Here is a 26,478-nt window from a genome sequence, read left to right on the forward strand (position 1 = left end):
CCATGCTTACCAGCATACTAGTGCCAAAGTTAAAATCTCTTTTATATTTCCATCTGTCTCGAAAATTCAGCTGTTAGAACATTTAGAATAGGTGCATATTAACATTTTACGACAAGCAAATTAGTGAACGTGAGCCCTGCTACTTTAACAACGGCGGTGTGCTGACCCGGCCTCTATTCTACTGGCTATGTCAGCAGCGTTCGTGAAAAGGTTTCACTCGCTCGAATAAACCGATGGCACAGCCACAAAGTTTTTTGTGCGAAACGGAGTTTGAATAGGTGCTTACCTTTGCTCATGTTGAATCTCCATGTTCAGCCAGCAGCGTTGTAGCCAGCGGACAAAATACAGCAAAACGCAACAACTTGTCGAGTGCCCAGCCTCAGCACCCACCCGCACCACCGTTTATACAATCTTGGCCCGCACAGCAGCTGGGCAAAGATTGGATTAGATAATGCCTTGTAAAGGTTGCCAACAGAGCATTTATTTCCCCCTAAAATTAGCGCAGCTGAGAAATTTTGCAGCTAGTCGAGCATTTTGGCGCAGCGTGGCGCAATTTCAACAAATTTCAGGGTTTTGGCGCAGCGTGGCTCAAAGAAACCAAATTGTATCAAAATGGCGCAATTGGTGCAGCTGTAGCACCCCTGCAGTAAGCTATTATATTGCCACTAGCTTCAGTATGTTTTTGTCTTTTGCATTTCAACCGACCTCTGCAACTTCAGCCACTGCATGCTGAATTTTAAGCATACAATATGACATGGCAGCTGTCAGGTCAAGACCACTTCAAAAGGAAAATAATGTGCTTTCTGTTAAGAGTTCATGAATACAGTAGACTCTCATTAAACAAAACTCTCTTAAATGAAATTGCTGCTTAAATGAAACAACTGCCACTAATATGTTTAGTTTCTTACTTGAATATTGTACCCCTGTTTATCTATCGGTAAACAAAACTTCTCTTAAAGGAAACACATTTTCCTGGTCCCTTCAGGATTCATTTAAAAGAAACATACTGTAAAATATATTTCTATAATGAATGCTACTTTAAATGTTTTATAGGCACTCCACTGTGCAAGGTTTGGCATTGAGAGCGTGCATTTCTCAGTGAGATGAGTGAAGGCATTAGGTGAGGAATGGCGAATGGCATTTCACTTGTCCATGTAACAGCATGCAAATGGTTTTACATTTTAAGGCATTCTGGTGTAATGCATTTTCCAGTGTCTATGTGGCACAGGTTCCAGTCAGACATGTAATAGACCTAACTGAAATACCTATTTTGTCATTGTACTTTGTTTGTAAACACACATCAGTTCACGTCACTAAATATGCACTTTGTTTATTACAGAACACAAATAACAGCCCTTCACTACAAAGAGAATAACAGGAAAGCAGTGACGACAAATGTAATTGGAGTCCCACGTGTGTCACAGTTTTCTCGAGGAGAGAAAGAATGGACCATTGTGCCTGTCAGGTTATGGTAAGTTGCACAAATACTGAAATCAATATTGTCAATTTCTGTGCAGAAATACATTTGTGCAATATTGCCATAGTGCCTAACTTGCCCTTCTCATAAGTTAATTAAGAATAATTACATTCATATTGCTTTTAGTGGACATGGCTAAATTGTTTTTTACCACCTGCGAGCTACACGTCTGCTACAGGCAATGTTGAAAACATTGTATGCTTCAACCTAGAGGATGCCTTGTTTTCATCTGCTGTAAAACAGCTAGTGTGTATTACTTAGTTGAAAAAAAGAAATATTCTAATCAATGCATTACAGTAAGAGCTTTAGCGTGATATGCAGTGTGCCTACGGAAATCACTTATATTCCGGTTGCAGAAAATCATTATAAAGAAAGTGTGGACAAATCTTCAAATACATGTCGTAAGGTGACAGTTGCTCTGGGTGGCATGGCAAAGTTCATTTTGCGTAATGCTGTCATTATATTTTTGTTACACAGTATGTGTCTGTCTTGGTCAGAAATATGATGAACTGAATCGAAAAATGGCCATTTTACTCTGAAGCCGAACAACCTTCTGTACATCGCCATCATGACACCCTCTTTGAAAGCATGGCCCTAAATCGACAAAGAAGGAGTGTCAATTGAAGCAGTCGTCCCATTTTGCAGTAGAAACACCGCCATGTGAAATCTGGCCACCAACCTGCTGGAAGGCAATAAGATCGCCAAGCCATACACAAATGTTTGCTTCGGCTGGAAATGCACATCGTGTTCATACCTCTGGTTTCTTTTTGCATGGCTGTGGAAAGATACTTCGCACAACATCTCATCACATACAAATTATACTTACGGTAAGTATTTGAGATACTGATGCAGGATGCTGGTGGGAGTGTAATGTGTGATAAAATCACACATTACACTCCCACCATGTGTGATAAACAGTCCATTCCACTTATAACGAACCTAAGGGTGACGCAGCATCCGTTCGCTGTATCCCGAAGTTCGTAGTAAATGAAACAGCTGTTAAAAAAGTTGCGAGTGAAAACACAAACTTTCTTTGTCCCAAAAAGTCTGTGATGCACGTGTTTCGAAGAGCAGAAGGCGGTCTTGAGTTCATTTAAAACGGCAGGGTGCTCGTTCCCCGAGGCCCGTGCCATAAGCTACATGAGGAAATGGCTCCAAAGTTTCGTCGTTCTCGCAATCTGATTCCTCCAAATCAATTTCGCCATGTAGTTCATTCACAATGCCCTAATCCGTGCACGATTCCGCAGTGTCGGCATCATTATCGACCGTAATTAAACCATCGCAACAGATGTCCCACCCACTCTCCCAAGCCGGAGTCGACGACGTGCTGCCACAAATCGCCGCTGCAGTGGTCCTGTTCGGAAGCTTCAGGATCGGCATCGGGCCCGACGTCGACGAATTCGACCTGGCGAAAACAATTTCGCACACTTTACGTCGCCGCTGCCCCCGAACTATTCACCATCTCCACAGCTGAACACCGGGACTCCCGAAGCGTCAAGTTGGCCGCCAGGTGGTCAACAGCAATGAGCAAGTGCTCTGCAACGCGGCACCTAACGCGCCCATTACGCTCAAGCCAAGCGGTCACACTTTCAACATTTTGTTGAGCGGCACGAAAAAGCGGGCTAGTTCTCCCGTTGCCCATCATTACCACAAACGCACACCAAGAGCGACCAACACGCGCACACGCAACACACGTGCCAAAACACGTGGAACAGCTCTGGGCCCATTTTTAGTCAGAAAACGAAAGTAATTCGAGCCAGCATGACGGGCCTCCCAGAGCGGTGGAGATGGGCGAAGGGGTTGTGATCAAAAGAGGAGAGCAGACTTGCGAGAGAAGGGGAAGGGCAAGGAGTTGCGATAAAGAGAGGAGAGGATGCGGCGGGAGGCCGACCTTGAAAAAAGAAAACACAGAAGAAGGAGGCAGGTTGGTTAGCTTGCTTGAAAGGTCCGCGAAACTCGCGCGTAGAAACACTTGGAAAGAGTGTGTGGCTCCCTGAATCGATGCGCGCGGCGGTGTTTGAAGATTGGCGGCCGTGGTCAAAAAATCGTTTTGTTGGGCCAGCGGGTTTGCATGGCCTCACGAACTTGAATATTTCGCGATTCGTTCCGCGCAAATTAACAGCCGTTTTTGCCCTTCCACACGCGCGCGGAAGGCATGCTGAGTTGAGTACGAAGTGAGCGAGAGCAAGCTCTAAACAAGAAACGAATCGCAAATTATCAGAGTCGGTGGGGTAGCATACGCGCCTGCACTAGACGCAGACTATTGGATACAGTCGGTGGCCGACGATGTTGGCAAATGATCTGGTCACTCCAGGCCGGCGATGCCAACCACAGTACCAGCGATCAAACACAGGGTAGATGGCCTACCCGTCTTCGAAAGATCGTGTGAAACGTGTAAAATATCGTGTATGGACGAGGACCGTGTGAAAACACGGGCCTCGTCTGGCAATGCGGCGTGCTCAGAGTAGCGGGGGGACAAAGGACGGAAGGGTGCGTAACAAAAAGCAGTCGGGGAGAGTGGCAACTTAGAGGGGCGCAGAGGCAGGGTCGGAGTTTAACAATAAGAATGTAAGGGCACCTTCGCCGATGCCTGATCGGTGGTCGAAATCGGTTTCCCGTCAAGTCGGCGGACCACTGACTCCCTTCGCTGTAACCTCAGTGGTGCTCGGAGACGTTCGTTGTAAGTGCGATTTTGTGCCATTGAACCAATGTATATTTTTACGGTCACGTGGATATTGTTCGTTTTAAGCGAAAGTTCGTTTTAAGTGAGGCCATTATATTTGGGCTCGACTGTACATATTTTTCTTATGTGCTAACACCAACTGCTTTATGACTTATTAATAAAGCTTTTTTGCCTTCAGTGTTGCTGGCTTCACAGTTTGACACTCGTGCTCAATGAATTAAGACACAGTTGCACAAATAGCATTCATGATGCGTACATGTCTCTTTGGTGTTGCCAAGCCCTCCATATTTCTGTCACAGTTTCGTTCATTCTTTTATTCATGGGCCTTGTATTTGCAACTCTTAACAAGATTACAGCAAACTGCAGTGCTTCACATTGTTTTTTTACGCATAAGCATGTGAAAGTAGCTCACGCCTAGCACGATGCCTTAATTCCTCATCGGGAGAGATAAAGCAATGCATGTGCTTCTACAAGCGTGTGCTTTCAAACCTCAACAGAACAAAGTTGCATCTCGCAGCCAAGTAAGTTCATTATGTTTAAACATTCGTTTTAAAGGGTTATTCTTAAATTTTTATCTATTACAACACTATTCTTAATTTTCTTTGTTTTAATTTCAATATCTCACTACCTGGTTCATTATATCGAGGGTTGAGCAGGGGTCGGTTCAGCCACTCATTTTAGCGGGGCAGTCACATGAAGTAACACTGAAGAAGAGGGCTGAGCACGAAAGCCCATCATTGTAAAATATTTTTACTGAGTTTGCAATGGCCCCACTCACTGGTTTTGATTGATTATAGGTGGACAGACAACACTGAGGAGAGGGTCTGTGCTAGCACAGGCTATGGGGGTGGGGCGATCCCCCCTATTGCTCCTTCTATGGATCGGTCCCTGAGCTTTAGTGTACATGAATCGCTACTAAAGACCAGTGACACATTTCCCACAAGACAGTGCTGACAGGCACACAGATCATATTGCTAGTAAATGTAGACTTGAGCTTTTTAGCCACTTGAGTCCTTGACACATGTGCACCTTCTAATGTGCTTTGTCTAGCCGTAATTTTTGCAATAAGCTTTTAGGAACACATTTCACACCTTCACTTACCCATAGTAAAATTGCTTACCTATACCCAAGAAAATGTCTCGTAAGTGGCTGAAGGAAATGCATTCCTTATGTGCCGAAGGACACATCCCGGCAATGGTTGGCCTCACCCCAGGTGGTTCCATATCCACCACAGGAACAACTGCTCTGTACCTCAGTGTTCTCAGGCAGCGTAGAGTAGTACGGATATATCACACATGAAGTATAAGCAACAAGAACAGGGTGTGATATTGTTTGTCTCTTGTTGATATTACGGCCTGTTTCTTTTTTGCAACAGTGCACTTTTTTTTATTGAAATGAAAAATGTACCAAGTTTCTGTCACCGTTCCTTGACGATGGCTACCGTGTTCTACTTGATTAATACAAATAAGGAATTAAAAAACAAAATAACATTTATATAAGTCCTATATAGGCGAGTTCATAAGTTCTCATTTGTGTAGAACAAACATAGCCACCATGCTAGCTTTTAACATAACATAGGGCTCTTAAATTGTGCAACAAAAGTATATGTGAGAAAAAGTCTAATTTTGAAACTCTGCAGAAAAGCACAGGGCAACCTATTAAAGCTTCAAAAAGTGCACTCCAGTAAATAAGAGGCGATAAATATATTAATATTTACAGATAACAAGTGTTTATTACCTGTAAATAAATAATTATAATATAAACATTCATTCATTAATTAAAAAAATAATATTAAGCCGTGAGTCTGGGTCTGGGTCACAAAAAATCTGCAACGCCGCACGAGACTGGCTGTATTTTGTCCCACGCAATACACAATGCAGGTTGCGAGTTTCTTGCTCGAGTACTTAACAAGCAAACATGCGCTGCACTAACTTGTGGTCAAGTCTCTCCAAATAAGTGGGATGTAGAAGTGCATCTCCTTCCTGTTCATCACCAGGATGTCTTCATTCAAACACAGCAATGGGAACATTCTGTGCATGCAAATTGATGCGTTCCCCCGAGCATTGTTGCGATAATAAGGATGCTCCTGCAGCACATCTCCTCTCTGCGGTCGGGTTGACAATTACCACACGAACATCTGTGTGGGTTAAAGCGACAGCAATCAGCTACGTAATCGGGGTGTAAAATAAAAAAAGTTATGAACCTGGCTCACCCTTCGTTTTGCCGCTGCTCAATGCTGTCGATGCAGGGTACATCAGCTGTTTCACATGCCGGCTGGTCGAAATCAAAAGGCGATGTTTCCCCGCTCAGATGGATGCACTCAATGCTGAACTCCTCGCTGGTCACTTCAGATGAGCTGGCACAGCTTGATTCCGCATCAGAAGGCATAACTAGCTTGCCTTTCGCGCGTCAGAAGAGGCACGTCAGCTATGCTTACATTTGGCCGGCCGTGGGGGTGTGTAGTGTATCTCGTGACGTCATCAGTACGGATCTCGTGACATCTTGCGATACTCAACATAGAGGACGCAGTGTTTCGGTTTTGACTCATCGTTCATTGCTTAATTAAAATTATTGATGAGTGTCTGGGCAAAATGAACCAACCTAGCTGTTGCAGGACTGTCATTACTATTGGAAAATGGCATTATCTCAGAATGGTTGAAAAAGCTCCAGAGTTCCCCTTTAACACCCGTGTACAGTGGAACCCCGCTGTTACGTTCCTCACTGCTGCGTTTTCTTGGCTCTTATGTTGTCTTTGATCGGTCCCAGCATAGCTCTCATAGAATAACATGTATTGCAAACCACGCTGTTACGTCACAACTCTAAGAACGTTCCTGGCATAATGCGTCGCAACCTAATCCCCCGAACCCACCCAGGAACCGCCATTTTAATTTGACGTTTGACAGTCTTGATCTGGCTTGGCTACGAAACAGGCTGCAAGAAGCCGCAGGCGAGTTGAAGCAGCTGCTCCTAGATTATAGAGTTCGTATACCGATTCTATAGGAAAGGCTGGGCTTGAAATGCTATAACCACAAAAGCTCTGACATCTTAGAACATTATCATTATTGACATCACACTACTTCGAATAAGTACTAAGTTTAAACGTTTAAAACACTCAAATTTTCACAATACAAATCGTAAACATGCATGCTCACATTATATAAATAAACCAAATAGTATAAAATTTATGTAAATTATTTTTAAAAAAGATACAATGGCTATTTATCCAATTTATTGAACGCTGAGAGGAGCATTTGCAGGTTTCTTCAGTAGATTGTGCCACCCTTTTTGTAACGTTAACAGTGTGGCAATGCGGCGTGCTGCCGATTGCACCGACTTCCTTGTGTGCTGAGTGAGTCGGCGTCCGTGTATTTTGTTACCATGAGCCCAAAACTCAACTTCATGTGACAATCTCTTACTGCAATGTAACAGAGATCCATGAAAGAGAAAAAATGCCGGGTGTAATTGCAGTATGCAGGGGCGACTGCGAGTTAACGTCACCTGAAAACTGAGTATCGTTCTATCATGGTGGCACCTGAGGGCTTATGAATTTTAATGCATGGGCCCTAAGGGGGGCTTTTCCTCTACAGTCTATATAAAAACTCTATGTCCTAGATAGCCGTTTGTGAAAAGTGCTATCACCATCATCACTATGCTTACAATGGAAGTTTCACTACGGAGTGCGGGAAGTACGTGACAGTCCCACCGCCGCACTATATATTTTAAAAACGACAGCCGCGCGTTATGACTCGTCTTCAGTCCCTGCTGTGTGCACTAAGCCTGTTACCATTGAAATAGTGAACACAATCTCTGTCAAGCTTTAATGGCGTCGCGTTGGCGGAAAGAGATTTCCCATGAGGAAAAGCTCGACGCACTTAATGTAATCGACAAGCAGCCAGCGCAAAAAAGGGTCGACAATGCCAAAAACCTTGGACTGCCATCGTCAACGCTCAACAGCATCATCTCAAAGCGTGCCGAGAGTAAAGGGAATGCTGCTCTCTTTGGCCCAAAAGCCAAGCAAGCTCGTGGCACCTAGCACGGGAACCTCCACGAAGCTCTTTTCACCTGGTTCAAGCAAGCTCGCGCTGCCGGTATCAACTTTAACAACAATATTTTACACAAGAAGGCAATTAAAATAACCAACAGACCGGGCATTGATTCTACGGCGTAAAATGGCTCGATCGACCATTTCAACAAAAAGCACGGCATCGCTTGCAAAATGGTAAGCGAAGAAGCGGCAAGCGTGAACGTGGAAACAGCCGATGATTTGAAGTCCACATTATCTGCTTTAATTGAGGGGTACGAGCCTCGTGACATTTACAACGCTAACGAAACAGGCCTCTCCTTTCGTGTGCAGCCATCGAAATCATTAAGCCTGAACGGCAAAGCATGCCACGGAGGCAAACGCAGCAAAAACCGGCTGACTGTGCTCCTTTACAGCAATATGGATGACTCGTAAAACTAAAACTGTGGGTGATCAGCAAGTTTAAAAACCCACAATGCTTGAAAAACATTCGCCTGCTACCATGCCACTACAGAAGTAACAGTCGTGCATGGATGGAGCGCGCTTTGTTTGAAGAATTGCTTCGATACTTTGATAAGATGATTTCACAGTGCAGGAGAGTTCTTATTTTCTTGACAATAGTGCTTCCCAGCCGAGAAATCTGCCATTTCTACAAAACCTGAAACTTGTTTTTTTCCCACCAAATGCGACAAGCCACTTGCAGCCATTGGATGCCGGATCATAGAATGCATGAAGCATTCGAACTGAAAAAGAATTGTCAAGCGCCATCTCGCGCGGATCGATCCTGGACAGCAGCCTACAACAATTTCAGTACTCTACGCCGTGTTGCATCAGCATGGAGAGCAGTGAGAGCGTCAACTGTAGAGTACTGCTTCGCGAGGTGTTGGTTCTGTATGGAAAGCGAAGGGGAGCCTGCCATCTACACTGAACAATCAGAACAAGCCTTTTGTGAGCAAAAACTTATTGAGACCACGGGTGCGATGTACGACAACTACATCGCTGTGGATGCTGCTGTCGTGACGCCAGAGTGCGAGACAATCGCAGAGATCGTTGTAAACTGAAGACAGGGACATCGATGAAAATGACGAACACGACCCACGCGATCCTGAAGAGTTGGCAGTGGAGTCTGCCAATCTCAACTTTGGAAAAGCCGTCGCGGCCCTGGACTACCTTTGCAAATACATCACACACTAAGGCGACCCTGAAAAAAATGCAGCCTTCCAGATTATTGAAAAATGCCTGGTGCTTACCAGTGAGCGACAAAAGCGGTAGTCAACTACCTTTGAATATTTTAAGTCTTAGGCTAACCATGCCGAAATAAATTGCTTGTAGTCAAAGCACCTGTGCTCTCATTCATGTTCGAAGCTTTCCTCATTCTTCCGTTTTCTCAGCTATTACGTTTTTCCTACTACGTCCGCTTAAAAACGTGTGAATGGGGTTCCACTGCAGTTAGGTCTAAACAATTATGAAAGCAGTGTAGGTAGTCACAATTCATCCAGATTCCCGAAAGACCCCAATTTTAAAGTTTTCTTTTTAATTTTCTCCCTTGCTCTCACCAGTGAAGCCACTTAGGGAAATAGGAGCACTTGAGCCATTTTTCAAGTACACTGCAATACTAGTTATCTGCTTTGCTTGCGTTCTCGAAGACTGCGTGCCCGCCATTTTCCAGTCAAGAATGCTGTGTTGCGCTGATGGCTGCACCATCGTGACCAAGGTGTACCGTGTATGTAGCGAAAATGCAAGGTTAGTGTGATAGATTCGTGATTATGATGTGTGATAAAAATACACCCCAAATAAACCTTTTTGTTAACAGAGTCACAACTCCCGGTGGCAAGGACACTATTTTGTCGCATCGCTACCCTTTTCGGCCCACTGGCTGCCGACGGCAGTAAACTGACGTTGGCAAAAAAGCGAGATCGCAGCAACAGTATAACGAAGAATTGATTTTAGGAGACGTTGCTGCGCGACCGCATACGACAGATTTTTAAAGGCGCTGTCGGGAGCGCAGTCAAACTGCGCATTAATCCGTTTGTCTACTTACGTGCACCACTGTTAGCAACAAAGAACTAAATATGATGACGTCATTATAACGTTACCGAAAGTACATGGCTTTTTCTATGCTTGCCATTGCGCAGAAAAACACTTCAGCTCAATTGCATGACCTATCCGCTACCATGAAATCAATCCAGAACTATGAAGAGAGTATACATGCTGAAGTAGCAGCACAACTGACGGACGACTCGTCAGGCTTCCACGTGTGCGCGTGCGTTCGCACGACGATCCATTATCAAAAACTAGTGAGGCTATACATGAAACGCGTTACCATAGCATATCAAGCTGAGTGCGCCCCTAGCTAGTTGCAGGCAGTGCACTACCTGCTAAGCTCACTGTATCAGCGCCACACCCTGTAATTTACACGCGTGCATATGCCTTTGGGTAGAGATATTTTGTTTCTTCGTGCTTGCTCAGCACGGGACTGTGCATAGTGTGAAGACTATTTTGTCGAGCAAGTGCGGCGGTGGCAGGTTGCCTTCGTTTTCACGAGCAGTACGCAAGGGCGCAGCAGCGGACGGCACGGTCGGTATGCTTACTAAATAGCGCTAAACCGCAATGCCACACATATTGTTGTGCAGGCAGTATATAAACATATTTGCACAGCGCAAGACTACGAGCAGTTACGACGTAGTTACAGAACAACAGACAAGGACAGAAAGAGCACTGACTTGAACTGAAATTCTATTGGCGAAAACGCTGGAAATATATACTCATGACAGAACATCACCACGCAATCGCACATCTTATTGCATCACAGCAAAACAATCATCATCTCATTATATGTTTACAACGCCCCAGCTCAACACAGTGCAAATATGTTGATTCCCAATCACCAACTAGCCCAAGCTTCTGTCTTATCAGGCAGTATATGATTTAGATTGACTGAGATGTTTATTGTTGGTAGGTTTGTCGCAATGATGTGCTGCCGCATTCGTCAGGGGGCTGTCATCACACTCCCGTGAATTCCATGCAGGCATCACCGCACTAGCCTTGAAGTCGCAGTAATCACTGCATGATCTACTGAGGCTCTTATCGCAAATGTGCAAAATTGTAAGTTCTTCACTGCGACATATGCGAATGTATATTCGTGAACATAGAATATTCGAGGTATATTCTAGTTAGTAATAATATTGAAAATTTTTTCTAATATGTGGTTATCAAAACAAATAAGAATAAAGTTAAACCCCTTAATAAGAGGCATGCTCCGGGCAGCAATTCTTGTCTTTTATGTGAGATTTCTCTTACAAGCAGGGTACCTTGTATGCATTTTCTTATCAACTTGTATTTTACTGTAGGCACACTGGTGTCTCTTATACATATTTGTCTTTTATATCAGTGTCTCTTGTAAAGGGGTTCAAATGCAATATTCGCACACCCGTAGTATTTACTACGCACGAAAAATGAAGCGCACTTTGTAAAGTACGCTGGGCACTATTGGGTTAATGCATCTACTGCTGTTGCGACATAAGATTTAACCAGTTGTGAGTCTTCCCCAATGGGTCCTTTTTTTGTATTACAGTGACATCTTGGTAGAGCGAACTCCACATTAACGAACTTTTCAGATTAACAAACTTTTAAAAAATCCCGTACCGACTGCTAAAATTTTCAATGTAAAACTATTTCGCTACTACTTACTTCAGAATACCGATTTTTTCAGAATAACGAGCATTAATTTATTTACGTGTTATATCAGAGCGGTACGCAAGCAGACGACAAAGCAAACGGACGCCTTGCTTCTCAGAAGTGTGGCAGTTTGGGCTAGTTGGTATGACATGACGATAGTTATAGCGCGAGAACAGAACGACGACAAAGAGCGCTCATGTCCTCCTTGTCTTCAAAATTTGTGCTGCATGCGTAAAAAAAAAACTGACTTCTTCAAAGTAAACGTGCATTTTCTGGTGTTCACTTGTGCATTAGTATTTTTCTCGTTAAAAATGAGTTAAAGGACCCACTGTTGTAAAGGTAAGTCGTTTTGGTCAATGGAAAATAAGTATATGGTTAATTTTTGGGTTTTCACTATGACGACCTTTCAAAAGAACGAACGAATCGCCGCAGCCCCCTGAAGTTCATTATACCGAGATTTCACTGTATATCCTGCTGCGCAGTTTCTTCATAAGCTGATTCCATACCAAGTTGCCCAGCTTTCAACGCTGGCTACCTACACTGCATCATGATGACCTCACACTTCATCTTCGGCCTGCTGCATTTGAGGTTCGGAGCCCCCTCATCTATTCTGTCTATCCTGAAATGCCGATAGGTGCAGCTCACATTCTTTCCTGACACCACACCACGACTCCTCTGATCAACAATGCAGGAGTGCGGCAATGGGGTAAATACAGTCGCCGACCGATTTTTCGGACCTGGCGGGGACCGAAAAAAAGTACGAAAAATCGAACAGTCCGAAAAATTCGTTTTCGCCAAAAATTTGAAGTTTATTGCATCAGGCAGGTTTAAAAAAGTCCTTGATGCTGCCTTGCCTCAAACTACGCTTTAAGGCAATTTGGTTTGCCCGTATTTGCGCCAAGGTGACATCGTCGCCGTAAACGCTCGACAAAATTGTCACCGCATTGGCGATCTCCGCCGCCGACCGCCATCCGGCGTCGACCGTCATCCGACGACATCTAGCTGCGAACGTCCACTCTCTATTAGCTTGATTATGGCAGCTTTCTTCTCCATCGTCAGGGTCGTATACTTCCCACGCTTCTTCACACCACCTGGCTCCCGCGATGGCACAGATAGCGGAGCCATGGCACCGAGAACACAAAATTCGATGCCGCAGATAGCCGCTGCGAACGCAACACGTGCTGCGCGACACAACACGTGCAGAATGGCGACTGAAAAAAGCTGCAACGACAATAAAAGAATCCTTCTTTCGCCTCCTCCCCGTGCGATGTGATGACGATAGTGCTGACCGAAGACGAAAAAACGGCATCCATCACCGCGTCTTTTAAAAAGCAAACACGGCCTCCGAAACTTAAAATATGGCGTGCGCATTCTAATCTCGGAGGCAGGAAAGGCATTTGAAGACCAAGCTCAGCCAAGCCGACGGAAAATCCAACATGGCGGCGTTCACAATGGCTTGTGGCGTGGCACAAAACGAGCGATTTAGTCCGAAAAATCGAACTTTCAGGGGCAAATTCGCCCGAAAAATCGGTCGAAACAATGCATTAGCTCTATGGGATCCCTGACGGTGCATTTATAAAGTCCGGAATATCCAACAAGTCTGAATTTTTGGAGTCCGGAAAATCGGTCGGCGACTGTATCTCACTCGGCTGATGCAGGCACTTAACAAATAGGGTTCAAGGAAACTATTCCTAGTGTATCCACCTAGTCGATATATCCACTTCGGTGAAAAGCATTCAATTACTTGAAAAAGCACTGAGCCATGACATCATGGCACTCTTGAGCATGTTGACACGCTGAACCCACCAGCACATTCTCAGTGTAGAGAGAAAGAAAGTGGACGAAATTAACACTTCAACAAACTTGACAAGTCTGAAATTGCCCATGAGTAAGTTTAGATGTTTGAGAATGATGCAGGGAATGTATAGCAAGCTTCCAGATGCATCAGACAGCTGGCCATCTTCAAACCAATTCGAGGGCTAACATAATCAGAGTTCATGCATCATCTCCTCTGGGGGCAGCTTTTGTTGTAGTGAAACAGATTCCGTCTTTCTCATTTGGGCCGACAGTCCTGAAAGCTTTGCGACATTCAAATGACGTTACCGAAAAACTGGAAACAGAGAACACGCTGCTCGCCCAGCTCCAGCCAATCAGTGGAGATCAAAGATGCATAGAGAATTGCGCCCCAAAAGTTTCATGTTTCATCAGTGTGTGGCAACCACTGGGCACAAACCTACGCAGCCTCCGTCTCGTCACTGGTTAGCCCGGCGTGACGAGGCCACTTGCTGCAACACGCTTGCAATAAGGAACAGTGCCACTGCAGCTTCACCGGAGTCTTCCGTCGCCACTGGTGGCTATAAAATTCCAGCTGCCAAGCTCGGTATCATCACTGCCACAATACATCTCACGAGCGTAGTGTCAGTATGCTCGATCTGATGCTTTCCCTCAAGATCGAATAAACAGTGGTGTTGTCATGTTGGAATCCATCCTCCGTCGATCCCGCATCCCACAAGTGTGAACACTGAACCCATCTGCAATGTTCGGTGCTTCCGTGGTACCTTAGGACACTAGTTTGGCACATACATCATTGATAGTTACTCTCTGCCCATATCAGAGTGATGGCACAATATCTTTTTTCACTATTTCCTGTGGTCATTGTTTACACACAGACTGTTGTGACTTCAGGATAGCATTTTTTTAACAGATTCCTGCTTTAGAGATACACAGAAGCACTTGCTCTCAGTTCATGACTAGTGTTGACCAAAAAAACTACAGTCACTAAGCACAAAACATTGAAAAGAGGAGAGGGATTCGCTCCTCTGCACTAAGTGACCTTAGTTTTTTCTTCGGTCAATGCAACTTTAGAAATACAGCAAATGATGAGCAGCACAGTACTGCAATGAAAGGTCAACTGAGACAAACTAAACAATGGCCCTACCTGTACAGCCTGTTCCAGATGTTCTTGGGCACACAAAATTCCTCGTCCACATCAACGGCGCTCTCGGAGTCACTGTCCTCATCCTCCATGATCCTCCTGTGCTTCTCCAGAAGCTTCAGCCGCCGCTGTTCCCTGATGCAGAAGAAGCCTTCCTGAATGCCCACTCCAGATATTTAATACTATAACAGACTCCAGAGAAAAAGCTACAATGACTTACAGAAGCAACAGAAGCACTTCGATTCTCACAATATAAATTGTAAACAAGCATTCTCACGTATTAATAACAGACGAAAATTGTTTGATATTTACACTAACTACTTTTGGGAGGGATAAATGGCCGCTTTCGTGATCTACTGAGCGCGAGAAGGAGCGTTTGCAGTTTCTTTACTAGATGACACTACCATCTTTGTACCGTATCAACATTTGAGCACAGTCAATTGCTTGCTTGAGCGTTGTGTAAATTGTAGTGCTTCATCGTCCATGTTTTTAGTCCCCATGATCAGCCACATCTACAATTATGACGAAACAGAGAGCCGTAAAAACAAAAATGCCAGCGGTGCATGCGGCAGCAAGTGCAACTGAGAAAGCAGAGTATCGTTCTATCATAGCACCCCCGTGCGTTTTAGTTAGAGCGCTGCTAATATCAAAATTTGGGGTGTAAAGCGAAATCGAATATTCAAGCACGAGTGCGAATCGAATGGAAGATGTCACAGGGATGCAGGCACAAAACAGAGCGTTTACTATCGGTACCAAAGGCCAAAAGCACGAACACCAGAGCACACACCCACAGAAATACTTCATTATTCTCCTCACAGGCTGGCCACTATGGTTGCCAGCCTACCTTGCGTCAATTCCCCCCTTTCAAAAGCAACTGTCCCGGTCGATTGACTAAGATGCTAGAGATGACCATAAAAAAATATGGTCACTTCAACGAAAAAAAAACATAACACCGCGCTATTGTGGATAATAAGAAAAAAGTTCGAAGTGTTCATAACTCGCGGGCGTAGTACGGTTTCATCCGTACTACATGGACTACTTCTGGACATGGACGTCTTCGGTTTAAACTGGTACTGGAGCTTTGAGGAACCACCTCGTAATTCACGTCACTGAGGCAGCGCACAACTTCGTAAGGGCCAAAGTAGCATCGCAATAGCTTCTCCGAAAGCCTATGATGTCGAGCTGGTGTCCACACCCACACATAGTCATCTGGTTGATCGTGGACGTTCCTTCGGCCTCGTTTGTAACGGCGAGCCTCGGTATCTTGCTGGTGCGAATGGAATGCGGAGCATAGCATCTAACGGTGTTGTGACGCAACGGCCATAAACAAGCTCGAATGGTGGCACGTCTCTGGTCTCTTGCACAGCGGTGTTACAAGCAAACGTGACGTACGGCAAAATTTGATCCCACGTTTTTTGCTCTACATCAACATACATGAATAGCATGTCGGCCAGTGTGTTGTTTAACCGCTCTGTCAAGCCGTTGGTTTGGGGATGATAAGCTGTTGTTATGCGGTGGTTGGTGTGCGCCAGCTTGGCGACTTGGTGCAATAACTCTATTGTAAATGCTGCTCCGTGATCGATTATGAGAACAGCAGGTGCACCATGACTCAAAACAATGTTACAGCAGGTTGCGAGAGCTCATCAGAGCTCTCATTAGAGAGGAGCTACAAAAGATGCAGGTGACTGCTTCACCTGCAGAGCAGCTCTCTGGTGCAGAGATGGTACGGGCCGAGCTACGGCAGCAAGCCGCTCCCACTCCCCCAACAGTCCGAGACGCCCCAACCGAGGCACTGCGTAGAAATGAGCTACGCGGAAGCAGTGCCACGTCCTCCATCGTGCAGTTCACCCAGTGTGTTTTACCCCAATGGGTGACGCGCTCAGCAAATGGAGGTAGGCTTCTGTCCTTGCAGCCCGCTGTTCATCGCCTAAGCACGACCGAGGAAGAGTGACATCTGGCGTACACCAGACCACAGGCCCCTTTGTTCCCACTGTGGGAAAGCCAAACACGTCTGCCGAACATATCCATAACGCCATGTGGGTCTACGTTGATTTTCGCGCCTGAAGCCCCTCGTCCACGACCTGGCGAGCGATCGCTGGAAATAGAGAGTTTCATCTCGAATCGTCGCAGTATCGAACATCAGTCGCACGAGCCCCGCTTGTCGTCGTCTACTTGCTACAGGTCCCCGAGCCCAGCCTATTCACACACCGCTCCGAGATGCCGTTCACCCAGTCCTGCAAGTCGGGAAAACTGAGTTCAGCGACCTCCGAAAATGAGGCCGCTGACACTGACTCTACAGAATATCCTCCACTACAACGACAGCGACGGCAGCAAAAAGATGTACAGACGCAGTCAGACATGGTACGAAGAGTGGTGACATCAAACATTGCAATAACCGTGGACGACGAAGAAGTAATGGCCCTAATTGACACTGGAGCAGACACTTCCGTTATGAGCGTGGGTCTTGCCTGCAGGCTGAAGAAGGCATTTCTGAACAACGAGTAGTAAGGGAGAACTTTCAGAGAACTCCCGTACTTGAAAATATAATAACAGAGGAACTTCAATTATTAGTCTCCTAGTTTCACAACGACACGCATTTTACGACGAATCAGTTTGGTCCCGGTTAACTGCCCTTAGAAATAATATATTGTTACGGGGAAGATTTATTCACCGAGAGCTGGTCTTGCTAACGGCTTAAAGAGCGCACAGTCATGCAGGCCAATGGGAGAAGCTCTAGAGTTCAACCCACTACAACCACGTTATCGTCTTCTTCATTTGGGTGCCAATTCAGCTGTGTCTAGGTGACAGTTTCATACACGTATCATCACCCCGGCCCGTAAGGCACCGTCTCGGTGCCTGTTAAATGAGCGAGTCGGCGTTGTAGGGCTTGAGACGAGAAACGTGGACTACTTCCGTTCTGGGTGCAGCAGCTGATGAGTTTGTGGTAGCGGAAATCTCGTAGGTCACAGGTGTGACCTGACGAATGACTCGGTAGGGCCCGGCGTATCGCGATAGTAGTTTCTCGCTGAGGCCAACACGTCGAGACGGGAGCCACAAGAGAACAAGAGATCCCGCAGAAAAAACGGCATCTCTATGTCGACGGTCATAAAGGGACTTCTGTGCTGTCTGCGACGACGATAACCGAGCGCGCGCTACCGCGCGTGCCGTGAGGGCCCGGGAGATCGCATCCTGAGCGTACGAAGTGGAGGATGGGTGGTCTGATGAAAGCAGTGTGTCGAAGGGCAGTAAGGGATGACGTCCGAAGAGTAGATAAAAAGGGGAGTAGCCCGCTGTTTCATGACGCGACGAGTTATAGGCGAAGGTTACGAACGGAAGAGCTATGTCCCAATCAGTGTGGTCGGTAGATACGTACATGGAAAGCATGTCCGTCAATGTGCGGTTTAGGCGCTCCGTAAGGCCGTTAGTCTGAGGGTGGTAAGATGTGGTGAAGTTGTGACGGGTAGCACAAGATCGGAGTAGGTCATCAACCACACGGGATAAAAAGTAGCGACCACGGTCTGTGAGCAGGTGAGTCGGAGCGCCATGCTGGAGAATAATGTCGTACAGCAGGAAGTCGGCAACGTCGGTTGCGCAGCTGGTTGGTAGCGCTCGAGTGATTGCATACCGAGTGGCATAGTCTGTGGCCACTGCAATCCATTTATTTCCAGTTGTAGAAGTAGGAAAGGGACCTAGCAAGTCCAACCCCACTCGATAAAATGGCTCGGCTGGAACTTCAATAGGTTGAAGAAGACCGGCAGGGGGAGTCATAGGCTTCTTTCGGCGCTGGCAGAGGTCACAAGATGTGACGTAACGGCGAACAGAGCAGTACAGACCCTTCCAGAATACTCGTCGTCGAATGCGGTCGTAAGTTCTGGAGACTCCTAGATGTCCAGAAGTTGGAGCGTCGTGGAATTGTCGCAGAACATCCTTTCGCAGGTGATGTGGTACGACGAGTAAAAGTTCCGCGCCGTCGGGGTGTAAGTTGCGGCGGTACAAAATGTTGTCTTGAAGCAGGTATCTGCTAAGAGAAGGGTCAGCATGACGCGATTGAAGGCAGTCAATGATGGTGAGCAACGATGGATCTCGGCGCTGTTCGTCAGCCACGTTCAAAAAGTCAGTGATGGCTAAAACGCAGGCATCGGATTCCAAATCAGTGGAGCTAGGTGGATCAACGGGGTGCCGGGATAAGCAGTCAGCATCGCTGTGCAGCTTTCCAGATTTGTAAACAACCGAGAACGTGTACTCCTGTAATCGAAGAGCCCATCGGCCGAGTCTTCCTGTAGGGTCTTTAAGCGTCGACAGCCAGCAAAGCGCATGATGGTCTGTGATGACTGCGAACGGACGTCCGTATAAGTACGGACGGAATTTCGCGATAGCCCAAACGAGGGCTAAGCATTCCCGCTCAGTTATAGAATAATTTTGTTCCGCTTGCGACAAAAGGCGGCTAGCGTAGGCTATCACACGGTTGGTGCCATTCTGTATCTGAGCGAGTATAGCACCAATGCCATGGCCGCTTGCATCGGTGCGAAGCTCTGTTCGAGCCGTTGGATCAAAATGAGCCAACACAGGTGGTGAGGTGAGGGCGGTAATTAGCGACGCGAAGGAATGTTCTTGGTCCCTTCCCCAAGAGAAGGCCACATTCTTTTTGAGGAGATCCGTGAGGGGCCTAGCAATATCCGCGAAGTTGAAGACAAAGCGGCGGAAGTATGAGCAGAGCCCAATAAAACTGCGAACTTCTTGTGTGGAACGCGGAACCGGGAATTCTCGGACTGCACGGACTTTGTCAGGGTCGGGTTGAACACCAGTGGCGTCAACAAGGTGGCCGAGTAGTTTAATCTGCCGACGTCCAAATGAACATTTCGACGAATTCAGTTGGAGACCAGCGCAACGAAAAACGTCAAGAATTGCCGAGAGACGAGACAGGTGGCTTTCGAAGGAGGGCGAGAAAACTATTACATCATCCAGATAGCAAAGGCAGGTCGACCATGTGAAACCGCGAAGAAGAGAGTCCATCATACGTTCAAACGTTGCCGGGGCATTGCACAACCCAAAAGGCATGACCTTGAATTGGTAAAGGCCGTCGGGTGTGATGAATGCTGTCTTCTCGCGGTCGCGGTCGTCGACCGAAATTTGCCAGTATCCGGATCGAAGGTCAAGGGTCGAGAAATAGTTGGCACCGTGGAGGCAGTCGAGCGCATCATCGATTCGGGGTAAAAGATAAACGTCCTTCTTGGTGATCCGATTCAGGTGGCGATAGTCGACGCAAAAGCGCCAGGTGTTGCCCTTCTTTTTAACTAAGACCACAGGGGAGGCCCAAGGACTCGATGACAGCTCAATGACGTCTTTACTGAGCATTTTCTCGACCTCCGTCTGTATTACTTGGCACTCAGCACGTGACACGCGATAAGGGCGTTTGTGGAGTGGACTGGCGTCGCCGGTGTCGATGCGGTGGGTTACGGCACTTGTGCGGCCCAGGGGACGGTCGTCGACGTCAAAGATATCCAGGTAAGAAAACAGAACACCCCGGAGCGCCGCAATTTGGGAAGGTAAGAGGTCGCTGGATATCATTTTGTCGAGGAACGCCTTATTTTGCGACGTGATGACAGGTTTCGCCATGGTCTTAGTGTCAGGTGTAAAAGAACAAATCGAACATTCATCAAGGGTGGAAAGATCGGCTAAAGTAATGCCTTGGGGAAGAACTTGGGTCGACGTAGAGAAGTTCAGAACTGGAAGTAGCACCGTGTTGTTAGCAACAATCACTATAGTATGTGGTAGTGCGATGTGGTGCGTAAGGGTGAAATCAATGAGGGGAGCTACCAGATAATCTCCATCAGGAACGGACGGGAAGGGCGACAGAGGAACGTACATAGCAGCCTGGGGCGGTAGCCGTAGAGACTCCACGGATCGTAGCCGAGTGCGACTTGGAGGAGTGAAATCGGAGCGCAAAGGCAATTCGAGCCGTAAGATACCGGTAGAACAATCGATGAGGGCGGAGTGGGTGGTTAAGAAGTCAATTCCAAGGATGACGTCGTGTGGGCAAGCATCGAGGACTGCGAAGAGAACGGAAGTGTGGTGGCCAGCAACAGTAACGCGGGCAGTGCACATACCAAGTACCGATGTTCGACTTCCGTTAGCAACTCGAACAGTAGAGAACATAGCTGGTGTGAGAACTTTTTTCAGGCGAGATCGAAGTGTAGAACTCATAACAGATACTTGGGCACCAGTGTCAATTAGAGCAGTAACGGCGTGGCCATCAACGAACACCCGAAGTAAATTGCGTCTTGAAATTGTAGCCGGTTGAGGGTTTTCGTTCCGAGTCGTCAACGCAGCGCCACCTCCAGGAGCTGCACTCATCAGTTTCCGAGTCGTCAACGCAGCGCCACCTCCAGGAGCTGCACTCATCAGTTTCCCGGGGAATGGCCAGAATAAGCCGGTGACAGAGAGCGGCGGCGTTGAGGGGAGCGTGACGGCCGACCCTGAGGTGACGGCGAGCGGCTTGACCAGGTTCTTTGGGCGACGACGTCAGCGTAGGACGGTTCGGAGCGTGGAGATGAACGGCGGGCTGAAGAGTCCTGATTATGGTCATCCGAAAAACCGGGTTGCGAATAGTGTCCACGGTCCTGACGGCGGTCGACATTACGAAAGCTTGGCCGGAAATACCCCCTGTTGCGACAATGGCGGGAGATGTGCCCAACTCGAGAGCAAGAAAAACAGATGGGTCGATCATCGTGTGTACGCCACTCAGATGGATTTCGGTAGCGTGGTGTAAACCGAGGAGTCGAAGCTGCCGCAGCGACAAGTGGGGCAGAGTGGTGGTCAGCGTTGTGGACAGGAGTGCTCATGGGCTGCGGCTGGGGAACCTGGACGCCCAGGTTAGCAAACTCCTGGCGTACGACGGCTTGAATGAGCGAGACTGTTGCCCAGTGGTCTTGCGCAGGGGGCTGATAGGAAGCGGGTGCCATGGCTTCGAGCTCCTGGCGAACAATTCTTGCGATATTGGCAGGAGGCGCAAGTGAACGGGGCGCTGCAGAATCCTCGCAAGATGAAGTCGCAGCAGTGTTTGGTAATCTCGCGATGTGGTGGGTGATTCGCCTGCTTTTTGCTTGTTCAAATCGTCGGCATTCGGATATGATGGAGTCGACAGTGGTGCAGTTCTTGCACATTAGTATGTTGAAAGCATCATCAGCAATGCCTTTCAACACGTTGCTGATTTTGTCCGCCTCGGACATGTTTTTGTCCGTCTTCCGGCACAGTGCCAGTACGTCTTGGATGTACGTGACGTACGACTCCGCCGATGATTGAACACGCGACGCGAGGTCCTGCCTGGCTGCCATCTGACGAGCAACTGACCGACCGAACAAATCGCGAAGCTTTTGCTTGCATGTGTCCCAGCTGGTTAATTCTTCTTCATGCGTCTCATACCAGGCACGTGCCGTACCCCTTAGGTAGAACAGAATATTTGCCAGCATAAGCGTTTCGTCCCACCTGTAGTGCTTGCTGATGCGCTCGAATAATGCGAGCCATTCTTCGACGTCCGTGCTGTCCGTCCCGGAAAACGTGCCAGAGTCGAGAAGATGGGGGGGAATCACAGGTGATGGAGCCGGCGCGGATGGCGAGGCCTGAGTGCCAGTTTCAGGCATCGTGGCTGGAGAAAGCTGGCGTCCACTGCGGAGTTCCAGAGCCGGGTTGTGTGAAGAACCCGCACCTTCCACCAAAAGATGTTACGGGGAAGATTTATTCACCGAGAGCTGGTCTTGCTAACGGCTTAAAGAGCGCACAGTCATGCAGGCCAACGGGAGAAGCTCTAGAGTCCAACCCACTACAACCCCGTTATCGTCTTCTTCATTTGGGTGCCAATTCAGCTGTGTCTAGGTGACAGTTTCATACACGTATCAATATTAAAAACCTTGTTTATGCGATGCATTTTTGCATCTTAAGACCCTACTTCGATTCTGTCCGAAATAAAAAACCACTTTTACGCCATTCAAACGCCGACCAAATATTTAGGAGTGCTGAATATGAACTTGCGTTTCCCTAGGTTCACGATTGGAGAAGTAGAGAGTGAGACAGGATAGGATGTTTTCTCAGAATGAAAAATTTATGCTCCAGAAAGTTCATGCGCTTCTACACACGCCGCGATCATGTGTACGTATCTGAAGTTTCTACCTAGTCAAGCTCTATCCACACAAAGTAGCTCCAGCTGGCTGAAAAGCTGATATTTTCACGTTTTCCTGGTCGACATGCAGCTAATCTCCTGCCAGAGATAGCGCAACACATTGTCACTTAATAAAGAAACACTTGCCTCAGCATCCAAAAGTGCTATGAATTTCTTTCGAGCTATTGTTAACTCGATTAGCGGTGCGGGCAAGTCTACGACATCACCTGCGCGACAGACTGACGATGCAAGTGATCAGAACGCATCAGTAGAATTACCGATCGCTGCGCGGTGTCCAATGTGGTTCACCGGCGGCGCCGTCTACTTTCCGAACAGCACATTCACTCCTGACCTGGTGTACGGTTGCAGTCGTGGGCGATGTGCCCCAGCGTGCCGCACCGATAGCAAGGCCCGCGAAAGCCACGCCGGCTCGATTGTAAGTCGCTTCAATCAGGTGGTGCTCACTCCGGGTTGTACCGCTCGTTGGGCCCTTGTGTCGACCTAGGGGCTTCTGCTGTGGAATGTTATCTACGGGGGCGGCGTGAGCCGTAGGGAGCGCATAAGCGTAGAGGTCCAAAGCGCGGTCTGACACCTCCCAACCGCGTGGTACATTCTTATCAGCGAACTATGATGACGCGTTACCCCTAAACACTTCTGAGGCTATCGCGCCGCGATTTCATGCACAGCGAGGCTCAATTGACTGTGCTGCGAGCAGAGGTGGGCGACACAATTGCGCAGCGAGGATGTCCCCTTGTATGCGCATCGCCTCCGTGGCGAGCTCTTCTAGGTCTGCGAACTTACATCCCCTGAAGTGCGTGACAAAAGTCGGGTGCCCTTGACGCGTAACGCGCTCGACTTTTGCTGTGTTGGTGGCATGAGGTTTAGCGAGACGATACAGTTTGTCCATCGCCCGTACATACTCCAGCAAGGATTTGCCTGGATGCTAGGTTCGTAGCTCCAGATCCCTTCACAAACGCCACTCATAATTAGTCGGTAGAAATTCGCCGCGAAAACTGTCGCGGAACTTTTCTACCATGGGGGCGCGATGTTTGATTAGTTGGAACCATCGAGCCGCTTGCTCCGTGAGCGGCACCAGGACCACGTGCTCGAGAAGTTCGGTGTCAAAAAGTCCCGTCGCCTGCTGATAATGGAGCAACCAGTCGAGATACTCGTTTGCACTCTTGCAGTCGTAGTAACCAGTGTAGGTAAGTATGTCTACCTTGACACATGGTCGCACAGTCCGCAAGGGGGCCTGCACTGTGTTCTGCAGGGTACTGGCGAGGCTTTACAAAACTAACAGCGCATTCTGTAAGAGTATCTCGCTCAAGGGCGAACTGTTACCCGCAGACTCACCTACAGTTGCGCCGTGTGTCGGAGCAACTTGTGGCAGTGCGTGTCTGTTCGCGTGACGGAGTGCCTGGCGAAACGGTCTCCATCGTAGGCTTAATCTCTACTAACACAGTCTCTGCACCCTCCTGATCGTCCCGCGTGAAACGACCACAATCTACGCTTTCGGAAAGTCTTAACAGTGCCCCCGCGTTAGCCAAAGGATCAACACTCTGCGACGCGACATCAGACAACATTGACAAATCTTGGAATTCCGACATGCTTGTTGTCCTACGTGTAGAGGAGCGTCGGTAGTTGCTCGCATCCACAAAACTAGCCGTGTTGCCAAATTCATTATGTTGGGCTCCAGATGTTTCAGTTTCAGTTTCAGTTTATTATTCATTTCAAAAAAGTAGTACAGTAATATTAATATACAGACAGACGAGGGTCCCAAAGTTAAAAACTGTAACGGGACCCTCGATGCATTATAACAATCAATAAATCAGATCAAGTTCACAAGCAACGAGTGAATGGAAATCAATTATACAATATAGAGTGATAAGTAATTATTATAGGCTAAGTGACACATCAGGCAACAAAAAGCAAGGCAAATAAGGAAAGAAAAAAGAAAGAACGGAAAAAAAAAAACATCTGTAGAGGGTTCGTCCTATGTACGGCTGAGGCAGAAGCCTAGCTAATGTTCCAGCCACACACAGTTGTACCGTGCACGATTAACGTCTCCTATCCCTAGCTTGTCACATGCAGCTACACGGGTTCGGGCGAATAAGGCAACAGGCTAGGTCAACAAAACGACCCATTATTGCTATACGTTAGCAATAGCGGGTAAATGTCGCGAGGAGATACTACGGAAAACAAGGGTAGATGCTTACTCCTTGGTCCTTGTCATCCTCGGCTCGCAGAGGGTTGCGTGTTCGACCTGCTTCCTCCTAGGCCAGTATCAGAGAGAGCGTGCGGCCGTCTGCACGCTAGTTTTGTTCACTGACCTGGTTTCCCTCTCCCCGACGAGAATAATAGCTTTTCTTGCTGAAGGAGAGGAAACCCGTTTCGCGCGCCGGGAAAAGGGGATCGCGAGTGCTGGCCACGGGGGTGTTCCATCCCTTCGTAAGAGGCTTTATTGACTCTTGAAGGAACACTCACGTTCCTTCAAGGCAACCAGACTGTCACACTGCCGTAAAAGGGAAAGGAATGCTGGACGCCTGTGCTCCCCCACAAGGGGCCTTGCAACACTTTTTGAGCATGGTCAGCAAACGCTGCCAATTGGCAGTCGAGGGAACCGAAAACTCGTGAGCCAAATATTGTAGCGCAGCACGCCACTTGGAATTCAAAATAAATTCTTAAAGTCAGATAAAAATTATTCTCTTCTCTCAGCAAATGACACCACAGAGTCGAAAATCGCTCGTCACAGTCAATGTACTAGCCATTGGCTCATTTGAGCATGGGTCCCTCGGTCGTTACTGGGGCCACCGCGGATGGCCACGACATGCCCATGCGTAAATGCGCGATCGCACTGAAAAGCTAATTAAAAAAAAGAGAGAGGGAGAGAGAAATGCTCAAGGTCACGATGCGCACGTGACATTACATCTCTCTGGAGACGGCTTTGCTTCAAGCGCATTTATCGGGAAGGGAGAATGATATTGCAGCATGTGGCAGATCGCAAAATTCTGCTCATACAGTTGAACACAGCTACATTGAAACTGACGGGGCGCCCAAAAAATTTTGTTGAAGCAAAAATTTCGTTGTAGTGAAATCGAAAAAAAATATAGCTGATCTGAGCTAGCAAAACAAAGGAACATTTATTCTCAAAATTTAAAAAGTGTTTGCTGCTTCCTATTTTTCCCCAGCAGCGTCATGACGTGATTCCCACCCATGCAAAGCGAGGCCATGGCGAAAAGCACTCTGAAACAACACCTAAAGCCACCTTCGTGAACGAACGCAGCAGTTGCATTAACACGTTAACACCAGCACCTGTCCTCCCCAAAGTGTATCACACACGGTGGCATCGCCGTGACAATGACGCCTGACGTACCGCTGTTCATGCAGGTCCTTTGCGCGTGCCTACGCTTCATAACCGGAGGCGCCGCGGAATCTTTTCTAACTGGAAGCGACGAGCTTCGCTACGATGCCGGCCTGCCGCCATCCTTCTGTGTGGGCGGTGATCCCTTCCGGCTTCATGAGGGTGTCT

General features: G+C 47.4%; 1 protein-coding gene across 8 annotated transcripts in view; it reads right to left on the reverse strand.

Moving 5' to 3' along the window:
• LOC119181217 (DNA excision repair protein ERCC-6) overlaps positions 1-26,478 on the reverse strand; it is a 794,400-nt gene that overhangs the window by 534,788 nt on the left and 233,134 nt on the right. For 7 of the 8 annotated variants that reach the window (XM_075882811.1, XM_075882810.1, XM_075882809.1 and 4 more), the window contains exon 7: positions 14,798-14,929. The exons of the other annotated variant lie outside the window; for it this stretch is intronic. In XM_075882811.1, the coding sequence (XP_075738926.1) occupies positions 14,798-14,929 (132 nt within the window). The remainder of the gene's footprint in view (positions 1-14,797; positions 14,930-26,478) is intronic. 8 annotated transcript variants of the gene reach the window in all.

This window comes from Rhipicephalus microplus, unplaced genomic scaffold (genome assembly GCF_043290135.1).
Source record: "Rhipicephalus microplus isolate Deutch F79 unplaced genomic scaffold, USDA_Rmic scaffold_14, whole genome shotgun sequence".
In the NCBI taxonomy this organism is placed as follows: domain Eukaryota; kingdom Metazoa; phylum Arthropoda; class Arachnida; order Ixodida; family Ixodidae; genus Rhipicephalus; species Rhipicephalus microplus.